The sequence below is a fragment of the Microcaecilia unicolor genome, chromosome 11 (assembly GCF_901765095.1).
Source record: "Microcaecilia unicolor chromosome 11, aMicUni1.1, whole genome shotgun sequence".
NCBI lineage: Eukaryota > Metazoa > Chordata > Amphibia > Gymnophiona > Siphonopidae > Microcaecilia > Microcaecilia unicolor.
In genome coordinates this window covers 194,268,575-194,296,525 of record NC_044041.1, presented here as the reverse complement: position 1 = coordinate 194,296,525, position 27,951 = coordinate 194,268,575, and the positions used below count along the sequence as shown (strand labels likewise).

General features: G+C 47.5%; 1 protein-coding gene across 1 annotated transcript in view; it reads left to right on the top strand.

Moving 5' to 3' along the window:
• The window catches only part of ARID1A (AT-rich interaction domain 1A), a 144,420-nt gene that overhangs the window by 64,875 nt on the left and 51,594 nt on the right, over window positions 1-27,951 (top strand). Inside the window, exons 3-4 of the mRNA XM_030217416.1 lie at window positions 2,932-3,399; window positions 6,819-6,932. Coding sequence (XP_030073276.1) covers window positions 2,932-3,399; window positions 6,819-6,932 — 582 coding nt within the window. The remainder of the gene's footprint in view (window positions 1-2,931; window positions 3,400-6,818; window positions 6,933-27,951) is intronic.

Below are 27,951 nucleotides of genomic sequence, written 5' to 3'. Positions count from 1 at the left end.
AGACTGGATGGACCATGGAGGTCTTTTTCTGCCGTCATCTACTATGTTACTATGATAAAGAAGGCTAAAGGAGAATATGAAGAAAAACTTGCTGTGGAGAGACAAACTCATAGTAACAAGTACATCAGAAGTAGAAAGCCTGTGAGGGAATCCGTGGGACCATTAGATCACAAAGGACAAGGCTATAGTGGAGAGATTGAATGAATTCTTTGCTTTGGTCTTTACGGAAGAAGATGTAAGAGAAGATCTACCTGTACCAGAAATGGTTTTCAAGGGTGATGATGCGGAGGAACTGAAAGAAATCTTGGTGAACCTGGAAGATGGTCTGAGCCAAATTGACAAGTTAGATAAATCACCTTGGACCGGATGGCATACACCCCAGGATATTGAAAGAATCATCCGTAGTACCTGGAGGGTGGCCAATGTAACGCCAATTTTTAAAAAGAGTTCTAAGGATGATCTGGGAAATTACAGACCAGTAAGCCTCTCTTCAGTGCCAGGGAAAATAGTGGAAACTATTATAAAGAATAAAATGGCAAACATGGTTTAATGGGACAGAGTCAGCATGGTTTCGGTTGATGTAGTGTATCTGGATTTTTAGAAAGCCTTTGACAAAGTTCCTCATGAGAGACTCCTGAAAAAATTAAAAAGTCATGGGATAGGAGGCACTGGCCTTCTGTGGATTAGAAATTGGTTATTGGACAGAAATCGGAGGGTAGAGTTAAATGGCCATCTTTCTCAATGGAGTAGGGTGATTAGTGGAGTGCTGCAGGGATCTGTACTGGGACTGGTGCTATTTAACATTTTTATAAATGATCTGGAAAATGGAACAACGAGGGAGGTGATTAAATTTGCAGATGACACAAAACTGTTCAAAGTTGTGAAAATTTGCAGGAAGACGTTAGGAAACTGGAAGAGTGGGCATCCAAATGGCAGATGAAATTTAATGTGGACAAATGCAAAGTGATGCACATTAGGAAGAATAATCCAAATCATAGTTACCTTATGCTAGCTTCCACCTTAGGAGTCAGCACTCAGGAAAAAGATCTAGGTGTCATTGTAGACGATACGCTGAAATCTTCTGCCTAGTGTGCAGCAGTTGCCAAAAAAAGCAAAGAGGATGCTAGGAATTATTAGGAAAGGGATGCAAAATAAGAACATTATAATGCCTCTGTATCGCTGCATGGTGTGACCACCTTGAGCATTGTGTGGGTCTCAAGGAAAGGAAATTCGGATGAATGAATTTCACCTTCCTTTTCTTCTTGCTAAACCAGTCAAAATGAGTGGGATGTATTAAAGCTGTTCCTTTTAATGGGAGAGTGAAGACAAGGTCCCCTGAATAACTGCCCTGCCAAAGGCCTGCATCACCTCTTGCCAGGACATCAATTTTGTAGAGCTTCATGAAAGAGTGCAGCAATAACCAGGTCACTACTCTGCAGGTATCTTGTGATGAAATTGCCAAGGCTGCCATCCAGTATGTCTCCTGTGTGTGAGTGAAATCCTTCCATCATCCCTTCGGGACCATCTTGCATTGGGTAATGTAAGCCACCTCCATGGCTAACTTAATCCAACATGCTGTGGAGGGCCTTAGAGGCCGCCTCGCTCTTGCATGGTGCCTTAAACATCATAAATAACCTGTCAGACTTGAGAACGAGTTTCTGACTTACAAGTACTGCAAGAGAACCTCTACAGCAAACGTGAACCCCAGAATCCCTGGTATCCGGAAAGGCAGGGAGAGCAATCATCTAGTTCAGAGTTTCTGTTGTGTGGGAGAGGGGGGAGGAGGAGGACCTACTACCCCTACCCCCTTGCTGATGGGGGGGGGGGGGCTCATGCAAGCTGGAGCCCTTAGGCTAAAGCTCTGAAAGGAGACTTGAAAAAATTCTCATTGCTCCATTCTGGTAAGGATTGTGTTCTGAACCTCAGGAGCAGTGGCCAGAATATCTATCCCTGGGATTACAGGTCCTACACTGTATCCCAGGGGGCGAATCCTACCTCAGCTAAATCTACTGCTCCAGCCCAACCTCACCATCTGCCGGAGGTAGAGAAATACTGAAAGCTTGCAGCCTGCACCAGCCCTTACACCGGTGATGTCGTTGGAACCTCCATCTGCTGGTAAAAGGGACGCAACCCAATTCTTTGGGCTGGTCTGGCAGGATGAAAAGGAACATCGTACACAACATTCGCAGTGTGGCCTTTGACAGTTGACCTCTGCTCTGAATATATTCATATTGGGGCAAGTGGCTACCATTTGACAGCTTTTCAAGTATTCATTCAGAGCACTTGAAAGGCTGGTGTGGGTCTCCTAATTCTAATACAGGGTCCATGTTTTTAGGGGAATGGCAGATTTAACTGTTCCGCTGTGGGCCATGGAAGAAACTCTTTCCCACATTATAATAAAATTTGCACTGAAATGACTGCTTTGTTCATATTTGACTTTAATACTTGGGCACATTGTGGCATGTTCTCTTTTATAAGAGACCACCACCAATCTTAATGCATGTCTTATGTCCCTGTGCACCTGTCCAGTAGAGCACTCCCTTGTTACTCTGCCTGTTGAATGTGTGTAGCAAGACCTTTTACATAGGTAGATTGCCCTAGGAGTTTGCTCCTGCAATGCCCAAAACAAATTAAGGGATTTTTTTTGTTTGTTTGTTTTAAATGACTGCTTGATGGGGCACCTGTATACACTCAGATCTGCCTTATGATCGGGATTGCCTCTGGCTTGCACATTTAAACTTGAGTCTCTGGCCAGAGCAATAACTGGCAAGGAGTGTCTTTCCCATTTTTAATCATTTGTTTAATTCACCAGGAGAGAGTATTACCAAAAGTGAACTGTTATATTCTTGGTACTTGAATTTGCCTGCATGGGAGCTTTCCTTGGTAGAGTCTTACTCTTTGTTTAATTTGTGCTTTGTGTCTTCTTTTTAGATTCCTCCATACGGGCAGCAGGGCCCTGGTGGGTATGGGCAGCAGGGCCAGTCTCCCTATTACAACCAGCAAAGTCCTCATGCGCAGCAGCAGCCTTCGTATGCTCAGCAGGTGCCGTCCCAGACCCCTCTGTCTCAGTCTCCTTATCCTCAGCCACAACAGTCTCAGTCTCAACCTCAACAGCTGCAGTCCTCACAATCTGCATACTCCCAGCAGCAGTCTCAGCCCCCCCTTCAACAATCTCAGTCTCCATATACCCAGCAGCAGCAGCAGCCCACGGCACAGTCTCAGCCGCAGCAACATCCACAGAGCCAGCCTCCCTACGTCCAGCAGCAGTCACAGACAGCCTATCCCCAGCAGCAGCCGGCAGTTCCTTCAGCGCATTCTCAGCCGTCTTCGTACCCTCAACCGTCACCTCAGCAGCAGACGCAGTCTGCGTACTCCCAACAGCGCTTCCCACCTGCACAGGTAAGACCTAACCCGGGTTAAACTGCTCTGGGACACAACTCATTAGGACCGAGCATACAAATCAGTGGGTAGGAGGGGGGTGGCAGTGCAGGTGAGCTCATAATGTTTACCTTTCTCAGGTAGGTATGAGCAATTTTTACATGCCAAGAGGCTGAACGACCATTTCATAATATTTTTATGGATCATAACTAGTTCTTGAATTGGGAAGTCAGATGGTGTTGCCAAAGAACCGCCTCTAATGTGTTTCTGTAGCTAAAGCCATAGTACATATACGTGAAATCAGTGATCACTTTAAAGTCAGGTTTTCAGACTTAAGGTGTACTGTGGCTCATTCATTTCCATTGCACTGCAGCAGGAGCTCTCCTCTCCTCCTATATACAAAAATCTTCCACAACTTGCTATCTGGTTTCCAGTTTCTGTTAATAGTTATGTAGAAATGTTATGAATGAGGAATGTGAGCGTGTTGGGGGTTTTTTTGTGTATTGGGGGGGAGAGGTTCAGAGGTGTAAGTTCAAAATGTAGAAATGTGCTCAGCTACTACCCCATCCATGGGTATATGGCCTTAAGAACCCAGTTAACAAAAAGGAGTTAGATATTAAGGCATAAGCTTCAGATGTTTTACATGTTTGTAATAGTTTATTCCCTGAAACTTTTAAATACTTTCTACATGAATATATATAAATGCTATATAATAAAACACACCTCCAGCATTCTGAAGCTGACTGCATGGCTGAGGCATTCCTGCTCTCTGTATCCATCTCCTGAATTGACATCACGTACTTCCGGGTTCGTCACAAGCAGAAGTGACCAACCACACGAGGTTTCTCGGCTTCAGAATGTTGGAGGTGCATTCTATTAAATAGGATTGGTCAGTTCCTTGAAGCACAGCCAGAGCTCAGCGTCCTGCACAGTAACGCTCAGACACCAGAGAGAGGGGGGGGGGGGGGGGGGGGCCTGACACCAGAGGGAGGGGGGCCTGACACCAGAGGGGGGGGGGAGGTGTCTCTGTCACACACACACTCTCTCTCTCTCTCTCTCTCTCACAGTCAATGTCTCTCTCTCACTCTCACAAACTTGCCTCTCACACACTGTCTCACATTGTATCACATTCACAGAGAGTGACAGTCACACAGTCACACACTCTCTTGGTCTCATACACTCAGACTCACAGAGAGTCTGTGTCTCACACACACTCGCACACACTATATCTGTGTGAAACACACTCTCTCTCACACTGTGTCTCACATACGCACTTGCACATACTCTCATTCTCACACACACTCTCTCACAGACACACTTGCACCCAGACTCACTCTCTTTCTCTGTCACACACACACTCGCACAGTCACTCTCACATACACTCTCTGAAACATACACACTCCGAGGAAAACCTTGCTAGCGCCTGTTTCATTTGTGTCAGAAACGGGCCTTTTTTTACTAGTGTGTGTGTATGTGTATATATATATATATATATATATATATATATATATATATATATATATATATATATATATATATATAATTTTTTAAAACTCCTTGTCATGTTAAGTGATGTATAGTTATGGCATACATCCTGCTGATTCATGGTTCATATTGTTTAGAGACCTCACACAGCACAGCTGAAATGTGTGTTTGCAGTGTGATTTAAGTTTTGTGAAAGGGAAGTAAGGGAAGCCACTTAAATGTTCTACAGGGTACTTGTTACACTTTCAAAATGGTACAGGTTTGAGTCTTGTGAGCAGCAATAGAATCGAGTTTTCAGTCATTGTTGCTATCCATTCACACATCCCCTTCTTGTAAGCCTTGAGTATCGTGTGCTTTTGCTCAAAAAAGGTGAGTTCATGCATTTGAAGAATAAATGAGATTACAGAGCTGAATCCTCTTAACTGGACCAGTGAACTCATTAAACCCATCTTCCTTAGACGTACCTTCTCTCATCCAATTTAAACATGCCTATGAATAAGTTAGAAGAATCTGTTTGGGGTTTTTTTTTTCATAAATTGCATTTTCAGTCCTTTTGAGAGTCCATTCTTCACAGCTGAACAAGGTAGTAAGTTTCATACCTATATGTTTAAACTGTTTTATTAACGATTATCACAATACAAAGTAGTGTAGAATATGCATATAGCATTGCTTGATATACAAAACAGCATTCTTGCAACATATTCAACTTCGCCAAACACTTTTCGTCCCCATTTTTCTCCCCCCTCCCCTCTTAACGATTCCTTGGCCCATGCTAACATTAGGTTTTAATTGACTCATGTTCCTAATATCATACACTTGAATACTTCATTAGATAAGATAGTGCTTATCACAAAATATCAGAAAATTAAACATTAAAGCTCTAGAGCACTGCCAGGCTTTAGCCATATACATCACACTCAACCCCTCCAGCCCCCCACCCAATACCTCCTCCCCCTTGCAAGCAGAATCCACTCTAGACTAACATGCTACCCTTACTCTCCAGTATACCGCTATTTATCAGGCATTGACAAGCAGACTACGTCCCCTTGGGCTGAGTATTTGCAGGTATGGTGTCCAAATCTGTAGAAAGCGCGCTCTACGTTTAGGCGATTGTTTTGAATCCCTAGCCTCCCAAGAGGCCAGGAGATGCACCTGATTGCGCCAATGCCAAAGTTTCATACCTATAATTAACGCTATGTAAGTAACAGTTAGTTGAGGTTTTTTTTAAATAAAACTTAGAGGTATCAGGGAAACAGTAGGAAGGAAAATGTTGGACAAATGAAAAGTGACAAAAAGTCACTCATCTAGTAATATAATTGAAAAAAGGTGATTTCTAGAACATCTTATTTTTTCATCTCTTGACCACACTATCTATTCGTAATAATGGGGTATTGTATTTGCACCATTCTGGCATGAATATATTAACCAACTGATTGTACAGTCAATCATTTACCTCCAAATATATGGTTCAAAGTTTGTTTGGTTTTTTTTTTCCTTCTAATGTTCATAAAAATTTGAAAACTTCTCCACAGACACAGCTGCTGCTGGCTCCTGAACACCGAAGCGTGTATTCCCTTGAAACAGGCAAAGTGGTTGCTGAAACCTGGCATTGGGATATTGCTCTGAGATCTTAGGGATTTAGATAAATGTTTGTTTTTTTTGAGACTTTGTTGCGATATCCTAAAGGATTCAAAGAAGTGCACCAGTTACTCTTTATGTTGGATTTCGAGGTAAATGATTATATTTAACCAACTGGTGGTACAGTCATTCATGCCAGAACGGTGTAAGTGTGATACAATATATCTTATGTGCAGTGATGAGGTATTTTTTTTTTCTAAGTAGTGTTTCTGGACACTATCCAATGCCACGAGAAGCCAAAGTACATATGTTCTTAATGGGCCTGTATTTTCCAGCTGCTCTCTTAGGGCTGTTCGCTTTTTTTCTTTATATTTCAGGAGTTATCGCAGGATTCCTTTGGATCCCAGGCATCTACTCCCTCAGTGGCATCTAGCAAAGGAGGACAAGATGACTTGAACCTGAGTCTTCAGACGCGGCCATCTAGTCTGCCAGTGCGTATTTACTTCCCTAAGCCGGGTTGCCATTCAGGTCTTAACTTTCTTTCAAGGAGAGATTAGTCTATGACCCCCCCCCCCCCCCACCTCAGTCTACATAAGGCATGCACAGTTATAGACTTGCACCAGTTATGCATGTAACTTAGGGTCCTGTTTACTAAGCTGCACTAGAAGCGCAACTAGGGTTCTTAGCGAGCGCCAAGCATTAGCATGCGCTAACTGTATAGATGCCCATAATATTCCTATGGGCATCTACACAGTTAACGCGTGCTAAAAACGTTAGTGCACCTTAGTAAACAGGGCCCTTAATTAGGTGCTAGGTTGGTGATAAATATCAAGAATTGACTTTAACGATCATTAATTGGCACAGATCTGCAGTTACGCCAGTGGCGTAGATACGTGGGGCCGTAGATTTGGCCCTGGACCCCCCTGCCAACGATCCTCTCGACCCCCCCCCCTCCCTTCGCCAACCCGCCATCACCTACCTTTTGCTGGCGGGGGACCCCCAACCCCCGCCAGCCGAGGTCCTCTTCTTCCTTCTTTCTGTTTCCGAGTTTGACATCTTGATCTGCAAGACTTCGTTCTGTTTCTGTGAGTCTGACGTGTGCAGGACGTCAGACTCGGAAACAGAACGAAGGAAGAAAAGGATCTCTGCAGGCGGGGGTTGGGGGTTCCCCCGCCAGCAAAGGTAGGCGACGGTGGGTTGGTGGCGGGAGGGGGGGGCGAAGTTGTTGGTGGCAGTGGAGGGGGTCGGCGGCGCCGGGGGGGGGGGGGGGGGGGGCTAAAATGTGCCCCCTCATCTCGGGCTCTGGACCCCCCTCCCGCCGAAGTCTGGCTACGCCCATGAGTTACACTAGTGCCTAACTTGCAACTGGAAAGGGCATGGGTGGGTGACACACTTTGATGCAAAATGTAGCATACTGTAGCTTGCACACTTACACCAGCTGTAGAGATGGGATAAGTGGTTACGCCTGAATTTAGGCATGTTGCTGCCGACTTAAACGCTAGTGTTCTGTAACAGTCGGGGAGCACAGATGCCCTCATTATTTTCGTGACGTTTATAAAATTGCCTCCTAAGTGGGTACCCTGAGCTGATTTGGGGGAGAGTGACTTGCACTTGGAGAAGCAGGACTTTGACCCCTGTTTCTCAATCCATTATTCTAGGTCACCCCTTCTCAATTCTTTTATATATCTGTATATAAAATCTGATGTGCTTGATAACATCTTGTCCTGGTTCACAGAAATGTAGATAACGTTCTGGGTACTGAGACGCACAGTAATACGGGTGTGAGTATGAGTGGTTGACTGTGTTTGCTGCTCATTTGGTAAGGAAGTAAAGTGAACAGCTGAAGGACGGCAAAATGGGATACAAACCCTAATACTACAGTAACTATGTTATAAACTGGGTTTGAAAACATCCACAATATAAAACCTGCATATAGGGAATAGAATCTCAAATATCTATTTATTTAGATTTTGCTCACACCTTTTTCAGTAGTAGCTCAAGGTGAGTTACATTCAGGTACTCTGGATATTTCTCTGTCCCAGGAGGGCTCACAATCTAAGTTTGTACCTGAGGCAATGGACTTGCCCAAGATCACAAGGAGCAGCACTGGGATTTGAACCGGCCACCTCTGGATTTCAAGACCAGTGTTCTAACCACTAGGCCACTCCTCCACTTAAATAAAGATACCTCAGACACTCCCAGTAGGGGACCACAGATATGCTATCAAGAACCCTCTACCATAATGGGAGTCCCGTTACTATCATAGATGTCAAGAAACAGGGAAAAAAAGATTCAGTGCAAAAAAAAAAAAAAAACCTCCCAATAGGAGAAAGAACTGAATGCAAAAAAAATCCCATGTCTCTTAATCTAACTATTCCCTCATGCAGGAATATATGTACAAAAAAGAAAAGGGTTCTGCTTTCATCCAGTGTCCAAAAAGTACAAAAGCAAGCTTGGCCCACTTATCTTCAATAGAGAACTGTCTCGCGTCTTATCACAACACTAGTAAAAAAAAAAGGCCCGTTTCTGAGACCAATGAAACGGGCGCTAGCAAGGTTTTCAGCGGAGTGTGTATGTTTGAGAGAGTGTGTGTGAGAGTGACTGTGTGAGAGAGAGACGGAGTGAATGTGCGAGTGTGGGTGTGTGTGACATAGTTTGTGGCTGTCTGTGTGAGAGAGAATAAGAGTGTGTGGCAGGGGCCCCCCCTCCGTCAAGGTGTTTTAGAAAAGAAGCAGGAGATCCCAAGGGGTCACGTTGTGACGCGAGGGCGTGGCAGACACTCATGGAGAAAAAGCGATCTACACCATGACACATTTAGAATGTTGGGAAACTTGAGGCTTCATTAGAATGTTGGAGGTGCGTTTTATATAGAGATGTTCTTTCACTCGCTATACTCGAGGAACTGATCCACTTGAACGGGACTCCCATTATGGTAGAGGGTTCTTGACAGTATATCTGTGGTCCCCTACTGGGAGTGTTTGAGGTGTCTTTATTTAAATACTAGCCGTTGAGCCTGTAAAAACGGGCTAGTAAAGGAAGGGGGGGGGGTTGAAAGGCCCCCCGGAGTCGCCGCCCCCCCCCCCCCCTCGGAGTCCCCTCCGCCACCTCTCCACCCGGGCCGGGTACCTGGCTTCACTATTCAAACCGCCGGAACGCAGCACACAGCTCATCTGAGCTGCCGTCGGCCTTCCTTCTCTGCGTGTGTTCCACCCTCGTGTGACATAACGTCGGCGAGGACGGGACACAGGCAGGTAAGGAAGGCCAACGGCAGCTCAGATGAGCTGTGTGCTGCGTTCCGGCGGTTTGAATAGTGAAGCCAGGTACCCGGGCCGGGTGGAGGGTGGGTGGCGGCGGCGGCGACTCCGGGTGGGTGGGGGGAGCGGTAGCGGCAGCCCTGGAGGGGGGGGGGAGCGGTGGCGACGGCGGTTCCCTCACTCGCAGGTGCGCAGGTTCCCTCTCTGTCACGCCCCCGTCATCACGTATTGACGCGGGGGCGGGACAGAGAGGGTCTCTACTGCGCATTTGCGAGTGAGTACGCCTCTTGCCATTTATATGTTTGATTTGAGATTCAATTCCCTGTATACAGGATTTATATTGTGGATGTTTTCAAACCCAGTTTCTAACATAGTTACAACTGTATGAAGACACTCATTTCCAAGACCCTAATGGGTTATTTTCTTTTTTTTTTTTTTTTTTACTTTCAGCAACTTTTGTTGTAGAGATAATGGGATGCTAGGTGTACGGTGGATCTGTCCAAAGAGGTTTCCTTATGATTATACAAGTTGTATTAACTGTACTCTGGTTAAAACTCGCCCTATGTTCCCTGGGCTGTGTTGTTTAGCTTGGCGACGCTGGAATGATTTAAGTAATCTGGCAACTTGCAGAATGATCGGTGGCAAAAGGGTTAGTGGTGGAGCCAAGGTGTTGGGTGAAAATGTATTTTGGCTGAAATCTTAAGTAGTTTTCTGGCGTGTAGTAGAAATAATGATGAGGAGGGGAAGAGGAAGAAACACACAACTTCAAGAGATCAATCCGAGACAGGGGGTGAGATGCTCCAGGAAAACTTTATTAGGGACCCTACACGGTCCGTGTTTCGGCTTTTAAAAAAGCCTTCATCAGGGGTCAATCAGTAGCTGCACAGAATATACTGACAGACAATGGAGCTCATAAAATCTTGTCTCTGGGTAAAGAGCTTTAAAAATTTAGCTGAAAGATGAAGAAGCAGTTCCAGTGTGTATCTCAAGACCAATTTGATGCTTCATGGTCCACCCTCTGCAAGATCTGAGGCTCCAGGCTGCTGATCTTTTGGCCTGCTTCACATAATCTGGCAGTCTCTTATAATTTCAGTCAACACACACAGGAACTCACAGCTGCAGGTCTCTCTTGGCCAAACCGACAGTCAGCCTGGAGCCTCAGATCTTGCAGAGGGTGGACCATGAAGCATCAAATTGGTCTTGAGATACACACTGGAACTGCTTCTTCATCTTTCAGCTAAATTTTTAAAGCTCTTTACCCAGAGACAAGATTTTATGAGCTCCATTGTCTGTCAGTATATTCTGTGCAGCTACTGATTGACCCCTGATGAAGGCTTTTTTAAAAGCCGAAACACGGACCGTGTAGGGTCCCTAATAAAGTTTTCCTGGAGCATCTCACCCCCTGTCTCGGATTGATCTCTTGAAGTTGTGTGTTTCCACTACTTTCTTCTTTTTTGTTGTACTTTTTGTGGAAACTTCGAACCCCTTTTGTGCCTGAGGAGGGGAAGAGACCACCATATCTTCAGTTATGTAAGTTTGAGATTCTTGACACCACCTTTCTATAGTACATCCAGAGCGGTTTACATATTACGTACAGGTACTTTCTCTGTCCATAGTGGGTTCACAATCTTAAAAGTTTGGTGCAAATGTACCTGTATCTCCCTCTGCAGTTCAAAATCTTGATTGTACACGTAACTGCTGATGCCACAATGTACATTTTGAGTAAGCGTTGTCTGCTAATGTGTATCCATAGCAAGTTGGAACGAGAGGTGACTGCAGAGAGTATCATTGGGTGAGCAGTTGTGTGAGATGTACAAAAAATGCATTAAGATAAGGAAGGCTACTGCCCTAACTGGAAGAGGATTTGGTGGTGGTGGTGGTGGTGGTGGTGGGGGGGGGGTGTATGTCAGTCAGTAGGTGTGTGTGGGGTTGCTTTGCTGTGTTGTAATTATAACATAGGCAGCCGAGACCCCTCGGGCTTAATGGTGTATGTGATAGCAAATAACAACACGAGTCAAAGTATTTTCTTAAATGGCATAACTTGGCACATCATAACCCTGGGCATTCCCAAGCCAATCAACCTTCAGGCTTACTTGCCAACCCAGTCCGCCGCTATTAGCAAGACTGATCGACTAAATACAGAGCTCCCCGCCGCACAGCAAGGCAGCTCAACCGTAAGCGCAGCTATCCCGGCTGCTTAGCTTACTCCTTCAGGCTTGGGTACCCCGCCAAAGCTGCGACATAATACACATTACATATGCAGTCTGATGCCCGGACGTCGGAAGAGGACGTCCGGGCTTCCTCACTGGGGTTAAATACGCCCCCTATTCCCCACCCATCCCAGCGGGGCGCCGTCGCTCGGCGGGAAGAGTTCCCGCTGGACCTTCTCAGCTCCGTGCTGGGGACCCTCGCGCATGCCCCCATCGGGGCACGGCGCCATGTTAGGCTCGGCTCCGTGCACCCCGGTGGGGGCACTACGCCTTACTTAGACACTGACTTACTGCAAAGTAGCTATTAAACAAATGTCCCTGCAGTGTGGTGGTTAACCATAAGTGTGCCAAGAACTACCCTCAATAGCCGAGGCCATGTTAGGGAGGGTGCGCCTTTTGTCCATCATCTGCCAGATGTCATATGAGGAAAGGACACATCAGGATTTTCCCTGTTGCCTCGCAACACCCATGAACACATGGGCCCATACCTCATCTCAAGACAGTGCCCCATATCCAGGCAGTGACAATTACCTATTACCATGCCAGCAAGATTTGAAGCACAGAACTTCCTTCCCTTTGTCTATCCAGTGTCTGGTATAATGTTCTTTGTGTTTTGGTATTTCTCAACTGAGTTTCTTGATTCCCCCATAAACTGTTTGGCAGAAGCAGTGCATAATACCATGTTGGCTTGCTCTGCTGTTCATGGAGTGTCTCCTGTGAGCTGTACAGATCACTGTAGGCTCCTCCAACCTTATGCAGTAAGATTGGCCTTGCACAATGGAGGAAGCTGATATGGTGTTAAGTACTGTTGCTCTTGTTAAACTGGGTGGAGGATTGAGGTGGAACAGAGTATATGGGGGTGGGGGGGGATTGGAGAAGGGAGAAGAATGTATTTGGTGAAGGGAGAAGGAGAAAGGAGCGAGGAGTGGCCTAGTGGTTAGGGTGGTGGACTTTGGTCCTGGGGAACTGAGGAACTGAGTTCAATTTCCACTCCAGGCACAGGCAGCTCCTTGTGACTCTGGGCAAGTCACTTAACCCTCCATTGCCCCATGTAAGCCGCATTGAGCCTGCCATGAGTGGGAAAGCGCAGGGTACAAATGTAACAAAAATAAAATAGATATTATTGGAGATTCTACATGGAATGTTGCTACTATTGGAGATTCTACATGGAATGTTGCTATTCCACTAGCAACATTCCATGTAGAAGGCTGCGCAGGCTTCTGTTTCTGTGAGTCTGACGTCCTGCACGTATGTGCAGGACATCAGACTCGCAGAAGCCTGCACGGCCACATTGATCTGCAAGGGCTGACTTCTAAATGGAATGTTGCTAGTGGAATAGCAACATTCTCCGAGGACAAGCAGGCTGCTTGTTCTCACTGATGGGTGACGTCCACGGCAGCCCCTCCAATCGGAAACTTCTCTAGCAAAGTCCTTTGCTAGTCCTCGCGCGCCCGCGCGGCCGTCTTCCCGCCCGAAACCGGCTCGAGCCGGCCAGTCTTCTTTGTCCGCACTCGGTACGGTCGTGTTTCGCCGTGTTGAGCCCCGGAAAGTCGACCTCGCGCGTCCAATTTATTTTTGACGTGTTTTTTCTTCGGAAAAAGTCTTTAAAGTGTCGGGAAGTGCTTCGGAAACCCCCCCCCCCGGGTTTCAGACCACCCCTTCCCGTACTTCCAGCTTTTTGTCCCCGATAAGTTTTCTTTCGTCGTCGGGGTAGGCCTCTTTTCGGCCTCGGTCGAGATTTTCTCCCTTCTAAATTTTTTGGTGCTCTTTTTCCGTCATTTCGGATTTTGATTTCGCCGGCGTGATTTTTCCGCCCATGACATCGAAGCCTTCCAGCGGCTTCAAGAAGTGCACCCAGTGCGCCCGGGTAATCTCGCTCACTGATAGACACTCGTCATGTCTTCAGTGTCTGGGGGCCGAGCACCGCCCTCAGAACTGTAGTCTGTGTTCCCTGCTTCAAAGGCAGACTCAGGTAGCGAGATTAGCCCAGTGGAACGTGTTGTTCTCGGGCTCTTCGTCGGCATCGGCACCGGGATCTTCGAGTGCATCGACGTCGTCAGCGTCCAGACCATCTTCCTCGGCCGCCACTGTATCGAGTGCATCGAGGCATCGGGCCTCTGCATCGGCGCCAAGGTATCGGGCGACTGCATCGACGTCGGTGGTACCGGGACCTCGTCTGCTGATGTCGTCGGACGGTGGTGCATCGTCGGGAGTGCAGGTGAGGGCTGTCCATTCCCCTGCTGGTGGCGGTGAGCCTTCGGGTGGGTCTCCTCCTACCCTGAGGGCTCCTGCGGTACAGCCCCCCCGAGACCGACCTCCTTCGGCCTCGGCCCCGAGGAAGCGACGGCTGGATTCTACGTCCTCCTCGTCGGTGCCGGGGAGCTCCGGTGACATGCTTCGGAAGAAGTCGAAGAAGCATCGACACCGGTCGCCTCCCCGCGTCGGCACCGAGAGCTCTGGGTCACCGAGGGAGTCGGCACCCAGCAGGCATCGGCACCGAGAGGACCGCTCACCCTCTGTTCAGGAGGTGTCGATGTGCTCCACTCTGGACAGCCCGGAACAGCCTCCTCGCCCTGAACAGGTTCTGACGTCGACGCCTGCATCGACCTCTTTGCCTTTCTCTGCAGCCGCTCTGAACGAGAGCCTCCGGGCCGTTCTCCCAGAGATTCTGGGAGAGCTGTTGCGCCCTTCCCCTCCGGTACCGGCGGTGCTTGCGCCTCCGGTACCGTCGAGCGTGGCGCCGGCTGGCCCATCGCCCGGGGTGAGGTCCCCGACGTCGGTACCAGCGTGCGGTGCCGACTGCGGCCACCTCCCAGGAGGGCTCCCCGACTACGTCGGCGGAGGGAGCTTCGCCGATGCGGGCGAGGGAGTCTACCTCTCGACGCCCCCATCGTGGACGTGGCTCCACGGAGTCGAGCCGGGCGAGGTTGCAGACACAGGTTCGTGAACTTGTGTCTGACACCGAGGGTGAGGCCTCGTGGGAGGAAGAGGAAGACCCCAGATATTTCTCGGACGAGGAGTCTGAGGGTCTTCCTTCTGATCCTACTCCCTCTCCTGAAAGGCAGCTTTCTCCTCCTGAGAGTCTGTCTTTCGCTTCCTTGTCCGGGAGATGTCTACGGCCATCCCCTTCCCGGTGGTTGTGGAGGACGAGCCCAGGGCTGAAATGTTTGAGCTCCTGGACTATCCTTCTCCACCTAAGGAAGCGTCCACTGTTCCCTTGCACCATGTCCTAAAAAAGACATTGCTTGCGAACTGGACCAAGCCACTAAGTAATCCCCACATTCCCAAGAAGATCGAGTCCCAGTACCGGATCCATGGGGACCCAGAGCTGATGCGCACCCCAGTTGCCTCATGACTCTGGAGTTGTGGATTTGGCCCTAAAGAAGGCTAAGAGTTCTAGGGAGCATGCTTCGGCGCCCCCGGGCAAAGACCCTAGAACCTTAGACTCCTTTGGGAGGAAGGCCTACCATTCTTCTATGCTCGTGGCCAAAATTCAGTCGTACCAGCTCTACACGAGCATACATATGCGGAACAATGTGCGGCAGTTGGCGGGCTTGGTTGATGCTCTTCCCCCTGAGCAGGCCAAGCCTTTTCAGGAGGTGGTCAGGCAGCTGAAGGCGTGCAGAAAATTCCTGGCCAGAGGGGTGTATGACACCTTTGATGTTGCGTCCAGGGCCGCTGCTCAAGGTGTGGTGATGCGCAGGCTCTCATGGCTGCGTGCCGCCGACCTGGAGAATAGACTCCAGCAGCGGATTGCGGACTCGCCTTGCCGTGCGGATAACATTTTTGGAGAGAAGGTCGAACAGATGGTAGAGCATCTCCACCAGCGGGACACCGCATTCGACAAGTTCTCCCGCCGGCAGCCTTCAGCATCTACCTCTACAGGTAGAAGATTTTTTGGGGGAAGGAAGACTGTTCCCTATGCTTCTGGTAAGCGTAGGTACAATCCTCCTTCTCGACAGCCTGCGGCCCAGGCTAAGCCCCAGCGCGCTCGCTCTCATCAGCAGCGTGCACCTCAGCAAGGCCCCGCGGCTCCCCAGCAAAAGCAAGGGGCGAGCTTTTGACTGGCTCCAGCAGAGCATAGCCGACATCCAAGTGTCAGTGCCGGGCGACCTGCCAGTCGGGGGGAGGTTGAAAGCTTTTCACCAAAGGTGGCCTCTCATAACCTCCGACCAGTGGGTTCTTCAAATAGTCCGGCAAGGATACACCCTCAATTTGGCCTCAAAACCTCCAAATTGTCCACCGGGAGCTCAGTCTTACAGCTTCCAACACAAGCAGGTACTTGCAGAGGAACTCTCCGCCCTTCTCAGCGCCAATGCGGTCGAGCCCGTGCCATCCGGGCAAGAAGGGCTGGGATTCTATTCCAGGTACTTCCTTGTGGAAAAGAAAACAGGGGGGATGCGTCCCATCCTAGACCTAAGGGCCCTGAACAAATATCTCGTAAAAGAAAAGTTCCGGATGCTTTCCCTGGGCACCCTTCTCCCCATGATTCAGCAAAACGATTGGCTATGCTCTCTGGACTTGAAGGATGCCTACACACACATCCTGATACTGCCAGCTCACAGACAGTATCTGCGATTTCAGTTGGGCACACGCCACTTCCAGTACTGTGTGCTACCCTTTGGGCTCGCCTCTGCGCCCAGGGTGTTCACAAAGTGCCTAGCTGTGGTAGCAGCGGCACTTCGCAGGCTGGGGGTGCACGTGTTCCCATATCTCGACGATTGGCTGGTGAAGAACACATCCGAGGCAGGAGCCCTGCAGTCCATGCAGATGACTATTCGCCTCCTGGAGCTACTGGGTTTGTGATAAATTATCCAAAGTCCCATCTTCTCCCAGTGCAGAAACTCGAATTCATAGGAGCTCTGCTGGATTCTCGGACGGCTCGCGCCTATCTCCCAGAGACGAGGGCCAACAACTTGTTGTCCCTCGTCTCGCGGGTGCGAGCGTCCCAGCAGATCACAGCTCGGCAGATGTTGAGATTGCTGGGCCACATGGCCTCCACAGTTCATGTAACTCCCATGGCCCGTCTTCACATGAGATCTGCTCGATGGACCCTAGCCTCTCAGTGGTATCAGGCTGCTGGGGGTCTAGAAGACGTGATCCACCTGTCCACGAGTTTTCTCGAATCCCTGTATTGGTGGACAATCTGGTCCAATTTGACTCTGGGACGTCCTTTCCAAATTCCTCAGCCACAAAAAGTGCTGACAACGGATGCGTCTCTCCTGGGATGGGGAGCTCATGTCGATGGGCTTCACACCCAAGGAAGCTGGTCCCTCCAGGAACGCGGTCTACAGATCAATCTCCTGGAGTTGCGAGCGATCTGGAACGCTCTGAAGGCTTTCAGAGATCGGCTGTCCCATCAAATTATCCAAATTCAGACAGACAACCAGGTTGCCATGTACTATGTCAACAAGCAGGGGGGCACCGGATCTCGCCCCCTGTGTCAGGAAGCCGTCAGCATGTGGCTCTGGGCTCGCCGTCTCGGCATGGTGCTCCAAGCCACATATCTGGCAGGCGTAAACAACAGTCTGGCCGACAGACTGAGCCGGATTATGCAACCTCACGAGTGGTCGCTCAACTCCAGAGTGGTGCGCCAGATCTTCCAAGCATGGGGCACCCCCTTGGTGGATCTCTTCGCATCTCGAGTGAACCACAAAGTCCCTCAGTTCTGTTCCAGGCTTCAGGCCCCCGGCAGACTGGCATCGGATGCCTTCCTCCTGGATTGGGGGAGGGCCTGCTGTATGCTTATCCTCCCATTCCTCTGGTGGGGAAGACTTTGTTGAAACTCAAACAAGACCGAGGCACCATGATTCTGATTGCTCCTTTTTGGCTGCGTCAGATCTGGTTCCCTCTTCTTCTGGAGTTATCCTCCGAAGAACCGTGGAGATTGGAGTGTTTTCCGACCCTCATCACGCAGGACGAAGGGCTCTTCTGCATCCCAGCCTCCGGTCCCTGGCTCTCACGGCCTGGATGTTGAGAGCGTAGACTTTGCCTCTTTGGGTCTGTCAGAGGGTGTCTCCCGCGTCTTGCTTGCTTCCAGGAAAGATTCCACTAAGAGGAGTTACTTCTTCCAATGGAGGAGGTTTGCCGTCTGGTGTGACAGCAAGGCCCTAGCTCCTCGCTCTTGTCCTACACAGACCCTGCTTGAATACCTTCTGCACTTGTCTGAGTCTGGTCTCAAGACCAACTCTGTAAGAGTTCACCTTAGCGCAATCAGTGCATATCATTACCATGTGGAAGGTAAGCCGATCTCAGGACAGCCTTTAGTTGTTCGCTTCATGAGAGGTTTGCTTTTGTCAAAGCCCCCTGTCAAGCCTCCTACAGTGTCATGGGATCTCAATGTCGTTCTCACCCAGCTGATGAAACCTCCTTTTGAGCCACTGAATTCCTGCCATCTGAAGTACTTGACCTGGAAGGTCATTTTCTTGGTGGCAGTTACTTCAGCTCGTAGAGTCAGTGAGCTTCAGGCCCTGGTAGCCCAGGCCCCTTACACCAAATTTCATCATAACAGAGTAGTCCTCCGCACTCACCCTAAGTTCTTGCCAAAGGTCGTGTCGGAGTTCCATCTGAACCAGTCAATTGTCTTGCCAACATTCTTTCCCCGTCCTCATTCCTGCCCTGCTGAACGTCAGCTGCACACATTGGACTGCAAGAGAGCACAGACAGTCCGCCCAATTGTTTGTTTCTTTTGATCCCAATAGGAGGGGAGTGGCTGTAGGGAAACGCACCATATCCAATTGGCTAGCAGATTGCATTTCCTTCACTTACGCCCAGGCGGGGCTGGCTCTTGAGGGTCATGTCACGGCTCATAATGTTAGAGCCATGGCTGCGTCGGTAGCCCACTTGAAGTCAGCCTCCATTGAAGAAATTTGCAAAGCTGCGACGTGGTCATCTGTCCACACATTCACATCTCATTACTGCCTGCAGCAGGATACCCGACGCGACAGTCGGTTCGGGCAGTCAGTTCTTCAGAACCTGTTTGGGCTTTAGGATCCAACTCCACCCCCCGAGGGCCCTGTTTGTTCTGTTCCAGGCTGCACTCTCTGTTAGTTGGTAAATTTTTTAGGTCAATCTCAGTTATGTCCTCGCCGTTGCGAGGCCCAATTGACCGTGGTTGTTGTTTTGAGTGAGCCTGGGGGCTAGGGATACCCCATCAGTGAGAACAAGCAGCCTGCTTGTCCTCGGAGAAAGCGAATGCTACATACCTGTAGAAGGTATTCTCCGAGGACAGCAGGCTGATTGTTCTCACAAACCCGCCCGCCTCCCCTTTGGAGTTGTGTCTTCCCTTGAAGTGTATTGTCTTGCTACATACTGGACTGGCCGGCTCGAGCCGGTTTCGGGCGGGAAGATGGCCGTGCATGCGCGGTGCGCGCGGGCGTGCGAGGACTAGCAAAGGACTTTGCTAGAGAAGTTTCCGATTGGAGGGGCTGCCGTGGACGTCACCCATCAGTGAGAACAATCAGCCTGCTGTCCTCGGAGAATACCTTCTACAGGTATGTAGCATTCGCTTTCCTTGTAGAATCTCAAATAGTAGCAACAGTGGAGGAGTGGCCTAGTGGTTAGGGTGGTGGACTTTGGTCCTGGGGAACTGAGGAACTGAGTTTGATTCCCACTTCAGGCACAGGCAGCTCCTTGTGACTCTGGGCAAGTCGCTTAACCCTCCATTGCCCCATGTAAGCCGCATTGAGCCTGCAATGAGTGGGAAAGTGCAGGGTACAAATGTAACAAAACAAACAAATGGAGAAAAGGGAAGAAATCCAGACAATGTTGGCAGTAAAGAAGAGCAGAGAAAAAAAGAAGGGAGAAAAGCAGAAGATGATATGACTGCTGAAGGAAGAGAAAACAAACGGAAAAGGATACTAGAGAGGAATAAATGGAGGAAAAAAAAATATCCTACCTGATCAGAAAATAAGACACTGAAGATTGGGAAAACATTAACTCAATCATTGCAAAATATTCTGGGGCTCAGTTCAGTCTCTCTGTTTAGAATTAACATGTGGAACACTGGAATTTTTTTTTTTTTTTTTTACATCTGATTTTGGCTTTTATTTCCAGCACACAGTCTGTTCTAAACAGGACATAGTTGCCAGCCTTTGGTGCACATTTTCAAAGCACAAATGCTTTGAAAATACGCCTCCGTGTAAATTTGTAAGTCTAAGTGCTTTGAAAAATGAGCCCCTTTGACTTTTTAATTGGTTCCTAAATATGTTATAACAAAATTTGTGTTTTTAGATATAGTGTGAGGGTAGACTAGAGAATTTTTTTTTCTATGGGGGGCAATGTACCAGCCAGTTCTTCATGAAAATTTTTTTACTCGCTCCTGGTGCTATAGGAACCAGTGTCTCAGATTTGCCCATGACATCTTTTCCTCGTCCAAACAACCCACCGTCTCTGTGGACAAGGTGCTTCCTGTGCTGTGCTAGCTCTCACACTTCATGTCCTCTGCAGATGTCTTGCCAGCCCCTCAGCTACTGAAGTAGCCCGAAAAGGCTGTTGTACGACGCTCCCTTCCTCCACCCTGAAGGGAGCAGTGGAGCCAGTCTATGAAGCAACTGGAAACCCATGGGAGAGAGACAGCACAACTTTCCCATCTGCATCTCGAAACTGCCTGGCAGACAGGCGGATGTGGTGATGTGATTGAGTTTAAAAACTATCCACATCTCCTGAGGGAAGGGGGGGGGGGGATATCTGTATGCCCAAGCCCCAAACCATTGAAGTACAGTGTTGACCCCTGCTGTTTGGGGGTGTTGAACGTTGGTATATTTTTCCCAAGTTTTTATGCGTGTAGGGTGGCGTTGGAAACTGGTGATATGCGCCTGAAAGTGGGAGACAGATGAGAAATTAAATCTATGTACTTGATTGGATCTATTGTAGGAAAATATGTTTGCATGGGGAACTGAATATAAAAATGTGTAGCTTTTAAAGTTAAGAGCTTTAGAGAAAAAAGGGAGGGGGGGCAGGGATCTATCCAGTTTAAAACCAGTTGTGAGATGCCTGTTTGAACAACTCCCCCTCCCCCCTCATGTTCCCTGATCTTCAGCTAGGGCTGCTTGCTTGCTTGCTGCTAGAATTTTTGTGCTCAGTCACGTGGCAGGTCACATGCTTCGCTCTAGAGCAGCGAATTCAGGCTTCTCTTCAATAACCTTTTCTGCCTGTACCCAGACATAGTTGTGTAACATCACATTTCTGGATAGTTCCCTTCTTTTTTTTACAGATAGCATTGTGTCTGCTTGTAGTGTCTGATAGCTTCCCAGAGTTGCTACAGCCCTTGTACATTGTTAGCAGTCTCTCTCTCTCTCTTTTTTTTTTTTTCTCTCCTTCCTCTTCGTTCTGAGCTGAAAGTCTAACCTGGTATTTAGAAGGAAATTCCCCGCCCCCATATCGGCTATGGCAGCTCTGAGCTGCATTGAACCTTGTGCACTCAGTGTAGCTTTCTGCCAAGGACAGCCAATCAGCTTACGCCGTATAAATCAGGCTGCTGGGAGCAGTGCAGGCAGTTTGCTTTGCCTGCACTTCGTGCTGGAGCCTGTTTGCAGCAGATTGTTGCTATGCTGATTCCGGGGCCCGTTTCCTGTTTCTATTCTAGTCGCTGGTGGCTCAGGTCTGCTTCCTGCCTGTATGTATAAAGCAGCTTCAGGGGCCCTGGCTGCTTTCACTAGATTTAATTCTACCTTGCCGTGTAATTTCACAGCAAAAACTGGTATAAAAAAAAAATGTACAGATGATCACTTCTTCGAGTACCTAGTTTTTTGGTGTCCTGGAACATTTCTCTGATCCCAGATAGATCTGTCACGGGTTTGCTTTCAGCCAGGAGGGAGGAGACTTTTTTTGTAATCTGAAAATGACTGCCTCAGTGTGAGCTGTAGGTCTTGTGGAGCTGGTTATAGTAGGCTTGGCCCTTTTTTTTTTTTAAATTTGAAAAGTTCCCTATTGGCCTGTAGTTTACCTGTTCTTGCATCAGTGCCCTTTTCCAGATCCAAGTCCTTGATTGTAGCAGCCATGGGTCTCTGTGTGCATTTGCCCTAACTCTTCAACATCCTTTCCCTTCAAAAGTGCTTCACATTAATCTGCTATTCTGGGAAGAGGAGCCTGATGAGACTCCCCCCCCCCCCCCCCCTGTGTTTTCTCTGTACCTTTCCTAGTGGATGTGATGTGAATGTGGGTTTTTATACAAGTACAGGTGACAGGTTAAAAAAGTGCACTTCAGATTGTAAACCAGATAATCTATTTAACTCTTGGCTGCTGTAAAGAAACGAGTTAGGAAGCAGTTGAATTTCCTGAAATGTGGAATAGGTGTTGTGGTTGCTTTGGTCAGTTGGGTTTGTAGAAACAAGCTGTCGGTGAGCCTTTTATTTGAACTTAACTATACTTTTGTTGCGGACTTTGAGAGCTGTGCTCGGTCAGAAATGGGGGATAATGAATTTGGTAGTAATTGAGTGTTCTGGTGACCTCCAACCTCTGGGGTTAGTAATCTACAAGTGTTGATATATGGAGTATGTTTTATTATTGCAATGACTTTCTTGGTCTTATAAAATTTGTGTTTTGTACGTAGGGGGGTTTTTTTTCTCCGAAAAAGGGGTGGGAGGGGAATCTTTTTGAAGTGGTGCTGAATTGACTTCAAATTGATGCAGATGAGAGAGGTGAGGGCTAACCCCACCTTTTATCACTCCTACACAATTTCCTTGCAATGGAGTGAACTGGCCAATATTTATCTGTGGGATGTACGAGGAAATCATACCATACTTGTGATACCTGGTATGATTTTTTTTCTTTTTTTTTTTACTTGCTTTAAAATGGACACAATTGAACCACCTAAACCCAGCCCTCCCTGTCGTATAGCTGCTGACATGGCATGGTGAGTTTTTAACATACAGCAAACTTTAATGTAAACCACATAAATGTTTGCAAACAAGACAACTGTGATAACCCAAATACAAACTATTAACTTGTTTTGAACTCTTGGCCAGCTTTATCTGATCTCATTTGGTCTTATTTTCTGACTTTTCCAAAGAGGTTTTATTTCTTGTAATCATAGTGTTACTAGCCAAAACTGATGTCCTGTTTTGTTTTTTTTAACAGCTCTGAGGTTTATTGGTATATGCTGGGTTTTATGTGGAACAATCAGATTGGTGCATGGATGGATTTAAATTCTAATAAATAGCACAGTGGCACCCTAACTTAGCAACTATAGAGGCAGGAATGGCTAAGCAGGAATTGATGTGTAAGACCTTAAACACTTATTCCCCCCTATTTCTGTGATTTCATCAAATTATTACATTAATGCTATTGCACTTGTATGAAATGTTACAGATATTTCTGGGAGTTTTGTCAGATAATAGTGGGACTTCATTATGACCTGGTGGGCTGTTATGTTTTATGCTTTAATAATGGTAAGTGGTAGGAAGATGGTTCTCTCGTGGGGGCAGTGTTTCCAAATGGGTTTGTTTTATGCACCCCATGACAGTAATGAACCTCACTCCTAAGCCAAGATATGGGGAGTATGATCTCAGTCTCTCAAATTTACTGCTAATGCTCCTTTTGGGGGGGGGGGGGGGGTTGTATGTTTGTGGTGTCTACTCTGAATGGTATGGTATATTGGTTTACAAAGCATCTCTCTGCAGAGATGGACAGGCTATTTCTATCGGAATGTAAGAATAGCCATACTGGGTCAGACCGATGGTCCAGTTCCTTAGCGTCCCTCCGGACCGGCCAGAATGTGACTGATGGGTTGTGCACACCTTCCAGCAGGCCGGTCCGGAGGGACCAAAAGAAAGCAAATTAGCAGGTTTGTTTTGTTACATTTGTACCCCGTGCTTTCCCACTCATGGCAGGCTCAATGCTGCTTACATGGGGCAATGGAGGGTTAAGTGACTTGCCCAGAGTCACAAGGAGCTGCCTGTGCCTGAAGTGGGAATCGAACTCAGTTCCCCAGGACCAGAGTCCACCACCCTAACCACTAGGCCACTCCTCCACAAGTCTAATTTCTCCTTGGCCCAGTATCCTGCTTCCAACAATGGCCAATCCAGGTCACGAGTACTTGGCAGAAACCCAGTTAGTAGCGACATTCCATGCTACCAATCCCAGGGCATCTCGATAACAGACAATGGACTTCTCCTCCAGGAACTTGGCCAAACCCTTTTTAAAAACTAGATTCGCTGACTGCTGTTACCACATTCTCTGGCAGCGAGTTCCAGAGCTTAACTCAGTGAAAAACTATTTCCTCCTATTTGTTAAGAGTATTTCCATGTAACTTCATTGACTGACTGTCCTCTGGTCTTTGTACTTTTTGAAAGAGTGAAAAATTGATTCACTTTTACCCGTTCTACATCACTCAGGATTTTATAAACCTCCATCGTATCACCCCTCAGCCGTCCGTCTCTCTTCCAACCAGAAGAGCCCTATTCTCTTTAGCCTTTCCTCGTTTGGGAAGAGTTCCATCCCCGTTATCATTTTGGTCACTTTCCTTTGAACCTTTTCTAATTACGCTATATCTTTTTTGAGATTCGGTGACCAGAATTGAACGCAGTACTCAAGATGAGGTTTCACCATGGAGTGATAGGCATTATAATAATCTTTTATTTTTTTTTTTTTACTTTAAATTTGTATTGAAAATATTGATGTTATGGAACAAAAACAGCTATTAGCCCATTAACACAAGTTGTCATCAGCGGCCCACAATGGAGTCATCGCTTTCAACCGCCCACAACAGGCCTTCATAACCCCATAATAATAATAACAACATTACACAGACACACACATAGCCTAAACTCCCCCCAACCAAGCCCTCCATTATATTTCTGACATTCATGTCCCCTAGCATCAAACATCCCAAATCCCACAGCATTATAATAATCTTGGTCTTATTTTGCATCCCTTTCCTAATAATTCTTAGCATCCTGTTTGCTTTTTCGGCCACACACTGGGCAGAAGATTTCAGCCTATCGTCTACGACGACACCTAGATCTTTTTCTTGAGTGCCGACTCCTAAGGTAGACCCTAAAATGCCTCCAAAGACAGTGTGCTTTGTTTGCCTTTATTTTTTTTTTTACCCCAACTCTAGGCCTAAGGTAATATCGGAAAAGATTTCATCACCTTATTTAAACTGTGTGTACCTGCTTTTTGCAAGCTGTGGGAAATTAGTGGGAATGTCTCGTGTAAGAGGACAACATTACCATTGGAGAGCTCCTTTGGAAGGAGGTACTATAGCAGCAGATGTGATTAAAGCTCTTGACGAGCAGCTCTGTAGAAGCAGAATATTGACCTGTGAACAAAATCAATGGCGGCAGCTGCTGTGACAGCACAGACGTTTCTGCAGGTTTTCCTGTACCAAGAGCATAAACCCAACATCCACACTTCCCTTCCCCGCCCAGCAGTGACTCTTGTCTTCAGCTAGAGTGTACCAATCCTCTACAGACCCCCTAGAGATATGAGTGGAATTAATTTGAATAAAAGGTTTACGTTTCAGCAATGGAAGTGCAAATCTGTCTTCCTTCGGTTGCTAGAGAGCTCCTCCCCTTCTGACAGTCTCCCTTATAGTCCCTCATGCTGGCGCTGCAGCCGGAGCCAGCCAGCTTCTACCTGCCTGTCTGAAGGGAGCCAGCAAGGCTGAGTTGGTTAAATTGCTCTCTAGGATTAGAAGCCCCAGTGGGGCTTTTTCTGGGCATATAGTAACTAGCCCATCTTCTGGGGATGCTAAAATGCTAGAGAAACAAGCTGCAAAGGGGAATCCTCAACTTTTCCTTCTTGAATGTTGTTCTCTGCTAGGCTTTTTCCAATCTGGGTGACTAATGTGCTCCCATTCTTGCTCGGTTTTGATGGCCCGAGTGATGATTTGTTCCATGTTTCGGAAAACTAATTTGGTCCTTATAGTGGTTTAAGAAGAATGGAGCTTTGATGTGGAGTTGGGGGGGGGGATTGGGGGAGCGGACAGGTAGGCAGATGAATGTCAAAGGGATTGTGGCAGAAAATTCCATTTTCATTTTTGAAGCCAAACCACTTTATTGCATCCTGTTGTTTACTGTCTGCATCAGTGTTGAGCCCAGTGTACTTGAATACCTGTACTATTGCTATAACCAAAAATAACTAGTTGTTCGGAGGTAGGTAGTTTTGCATTTTGAGCCTTTCTGTGTAAGCCACTCAACGTGGTTGTTGGGATTGTCCTTACAATTTGTGTATTCACCCTCCTAGTTGCAGACTCGGTGCAACAACGTCTTAGCTTGTAGCCACTGCGCCCTGGAGGGGCATAATTGAATGAAAACGTCTATCTCCGTGGGCGTTTATCTCCGAGAACGGGTCCGTGAAGGGGCGGACCGAACCGTATTTTCGAAAAAAATAGACGTCCATGTTTTATTCGACAATTTGTGAGCTGGGCGTTTTTGTTTTTCAGCGATAATGGAAAATGAAAGCGCCCAGCTCAAAAACGAATAAATCCAAGGCATTTGTTCGTGGGAGGGGCCAGGATTCGTAGTGCACTGGTCCCCCTCACATGCCAGGACATCAACCGGGCACCCTAGGGGGCACTTTTACAAAAACAAAAAAAAAAGGTAAAAGAGCTCCCAGGTGCATAGCACCCTTCCCTTGTGTGTTGAGCCCCCCCAAATCCCCCTCAAAACCCACTGCCCACAAGTCTACACCATTACTATAGCCCTAAGGGGTGAAGGGGGGCACCTACATGTGGGTACAGTGGGTTTGGGGGGTTGGACGACTAATAAGCATTAAGCAGCACAATTGTAACAGGTAGGGGAGGGATGGGCCTGGGTCCACCTGCCTGAAGTCCACTGCATCCCCTAATAACTGCTCCAGTGACCTGCATACTGCTGCCAGGGAGGTGGGTATGACATTTGAGGGTGAAAATAAACAGTTGTGAAACGGCATATTTTGTTGTGGGAGGGGGATTTGTGACCACTGGGGGAGTCAGGGGAGGTCATCCCCGATTCCCTCCAGTGGTTATCTGGTCATTTAGGGCACTTTTTGGGGCCTTATTCGTGGAAAAACAGGGTCCAGGAAAAGTGCCCTAAATTCTCGCTAAAAACGCATATTTTTTTTCCATTATCGGCGAAAGGTGCCCATCTCTGATCGGCCGATAACCACACCCCAGTTCCGCCTTCGACACGCCCCCGTCAACTTTGTACGCTTCCGCGATGGAGTGCAGTTGAAAACGTCCAAGTTCGGCTTCCGATTATACCGCGTTATTCGTTTTTGGGAGATAAACGCCTATCTCCCGATTTAGGTCGCAATATAGACGTTTTTGTCTTTCGATTTATAAGCTGGATAGTCTGCAAATGGAGACCGAGACCAGAATCTGCCATTTTGTAAATTCCCTGTTTGTCTTGCAAGTAGCAGGTCAAGTGCCCAGTTTGATAGGGAGTATGATGGTTTCTTTGAGTCTGGATCTCTAGTGCGTACAAGCTCGATGTCAACAGGATAGTCTCAGTTCTTTGAGTGAAGAGGTAACAATATTTTATCATAAGTGAAGAGATGTGGGCTAGGTTTTTAACTGTATGGGGAAAGTGTTTTTATCCAGGGCACATTATATACTGGTTTACTTTTCTGCTTTTTTTTTTTTCCAACTAGTAATCTGTTTGTCTTTACTGATTTGCTATAAGTGCGGGCAGGTCTTTAGTTCCACTAGGAAACCAAATCCATTATAGCAGAGGATTTGGCAGCATCAGTTTAAGGTATAGGTAAAGTAACACTGGCTTTCAAACTGGTTTGAAGTGGTGTACAAGCCTTCTGCTCAGGAGATTGGGAGTTAGAGGAATGAAGTTGGAGATCCTGCTGTTAGGATGTGTTGCCTGGGTGGGGTTAGGACCAGATGGTGCATGGAAATATGAACTGTCAAGTCCTCTATTTAATAGACTTGTGTTGCTCAGAAAAAGAGGGGGGGGGGGGAGAGTGCCCAGAATATTTTTTTTTTTGTGTGATGTAGCCTTTGCAGATGTCTTTTACTATTGTATTAACCTTCTAGGCCTCAGATTTTAGAGCAGCGTTGCCTCTTTTTCTTCATCCTTCATCCCTCTCCCTCCTCCTCCCCTTACTCTCTCTCT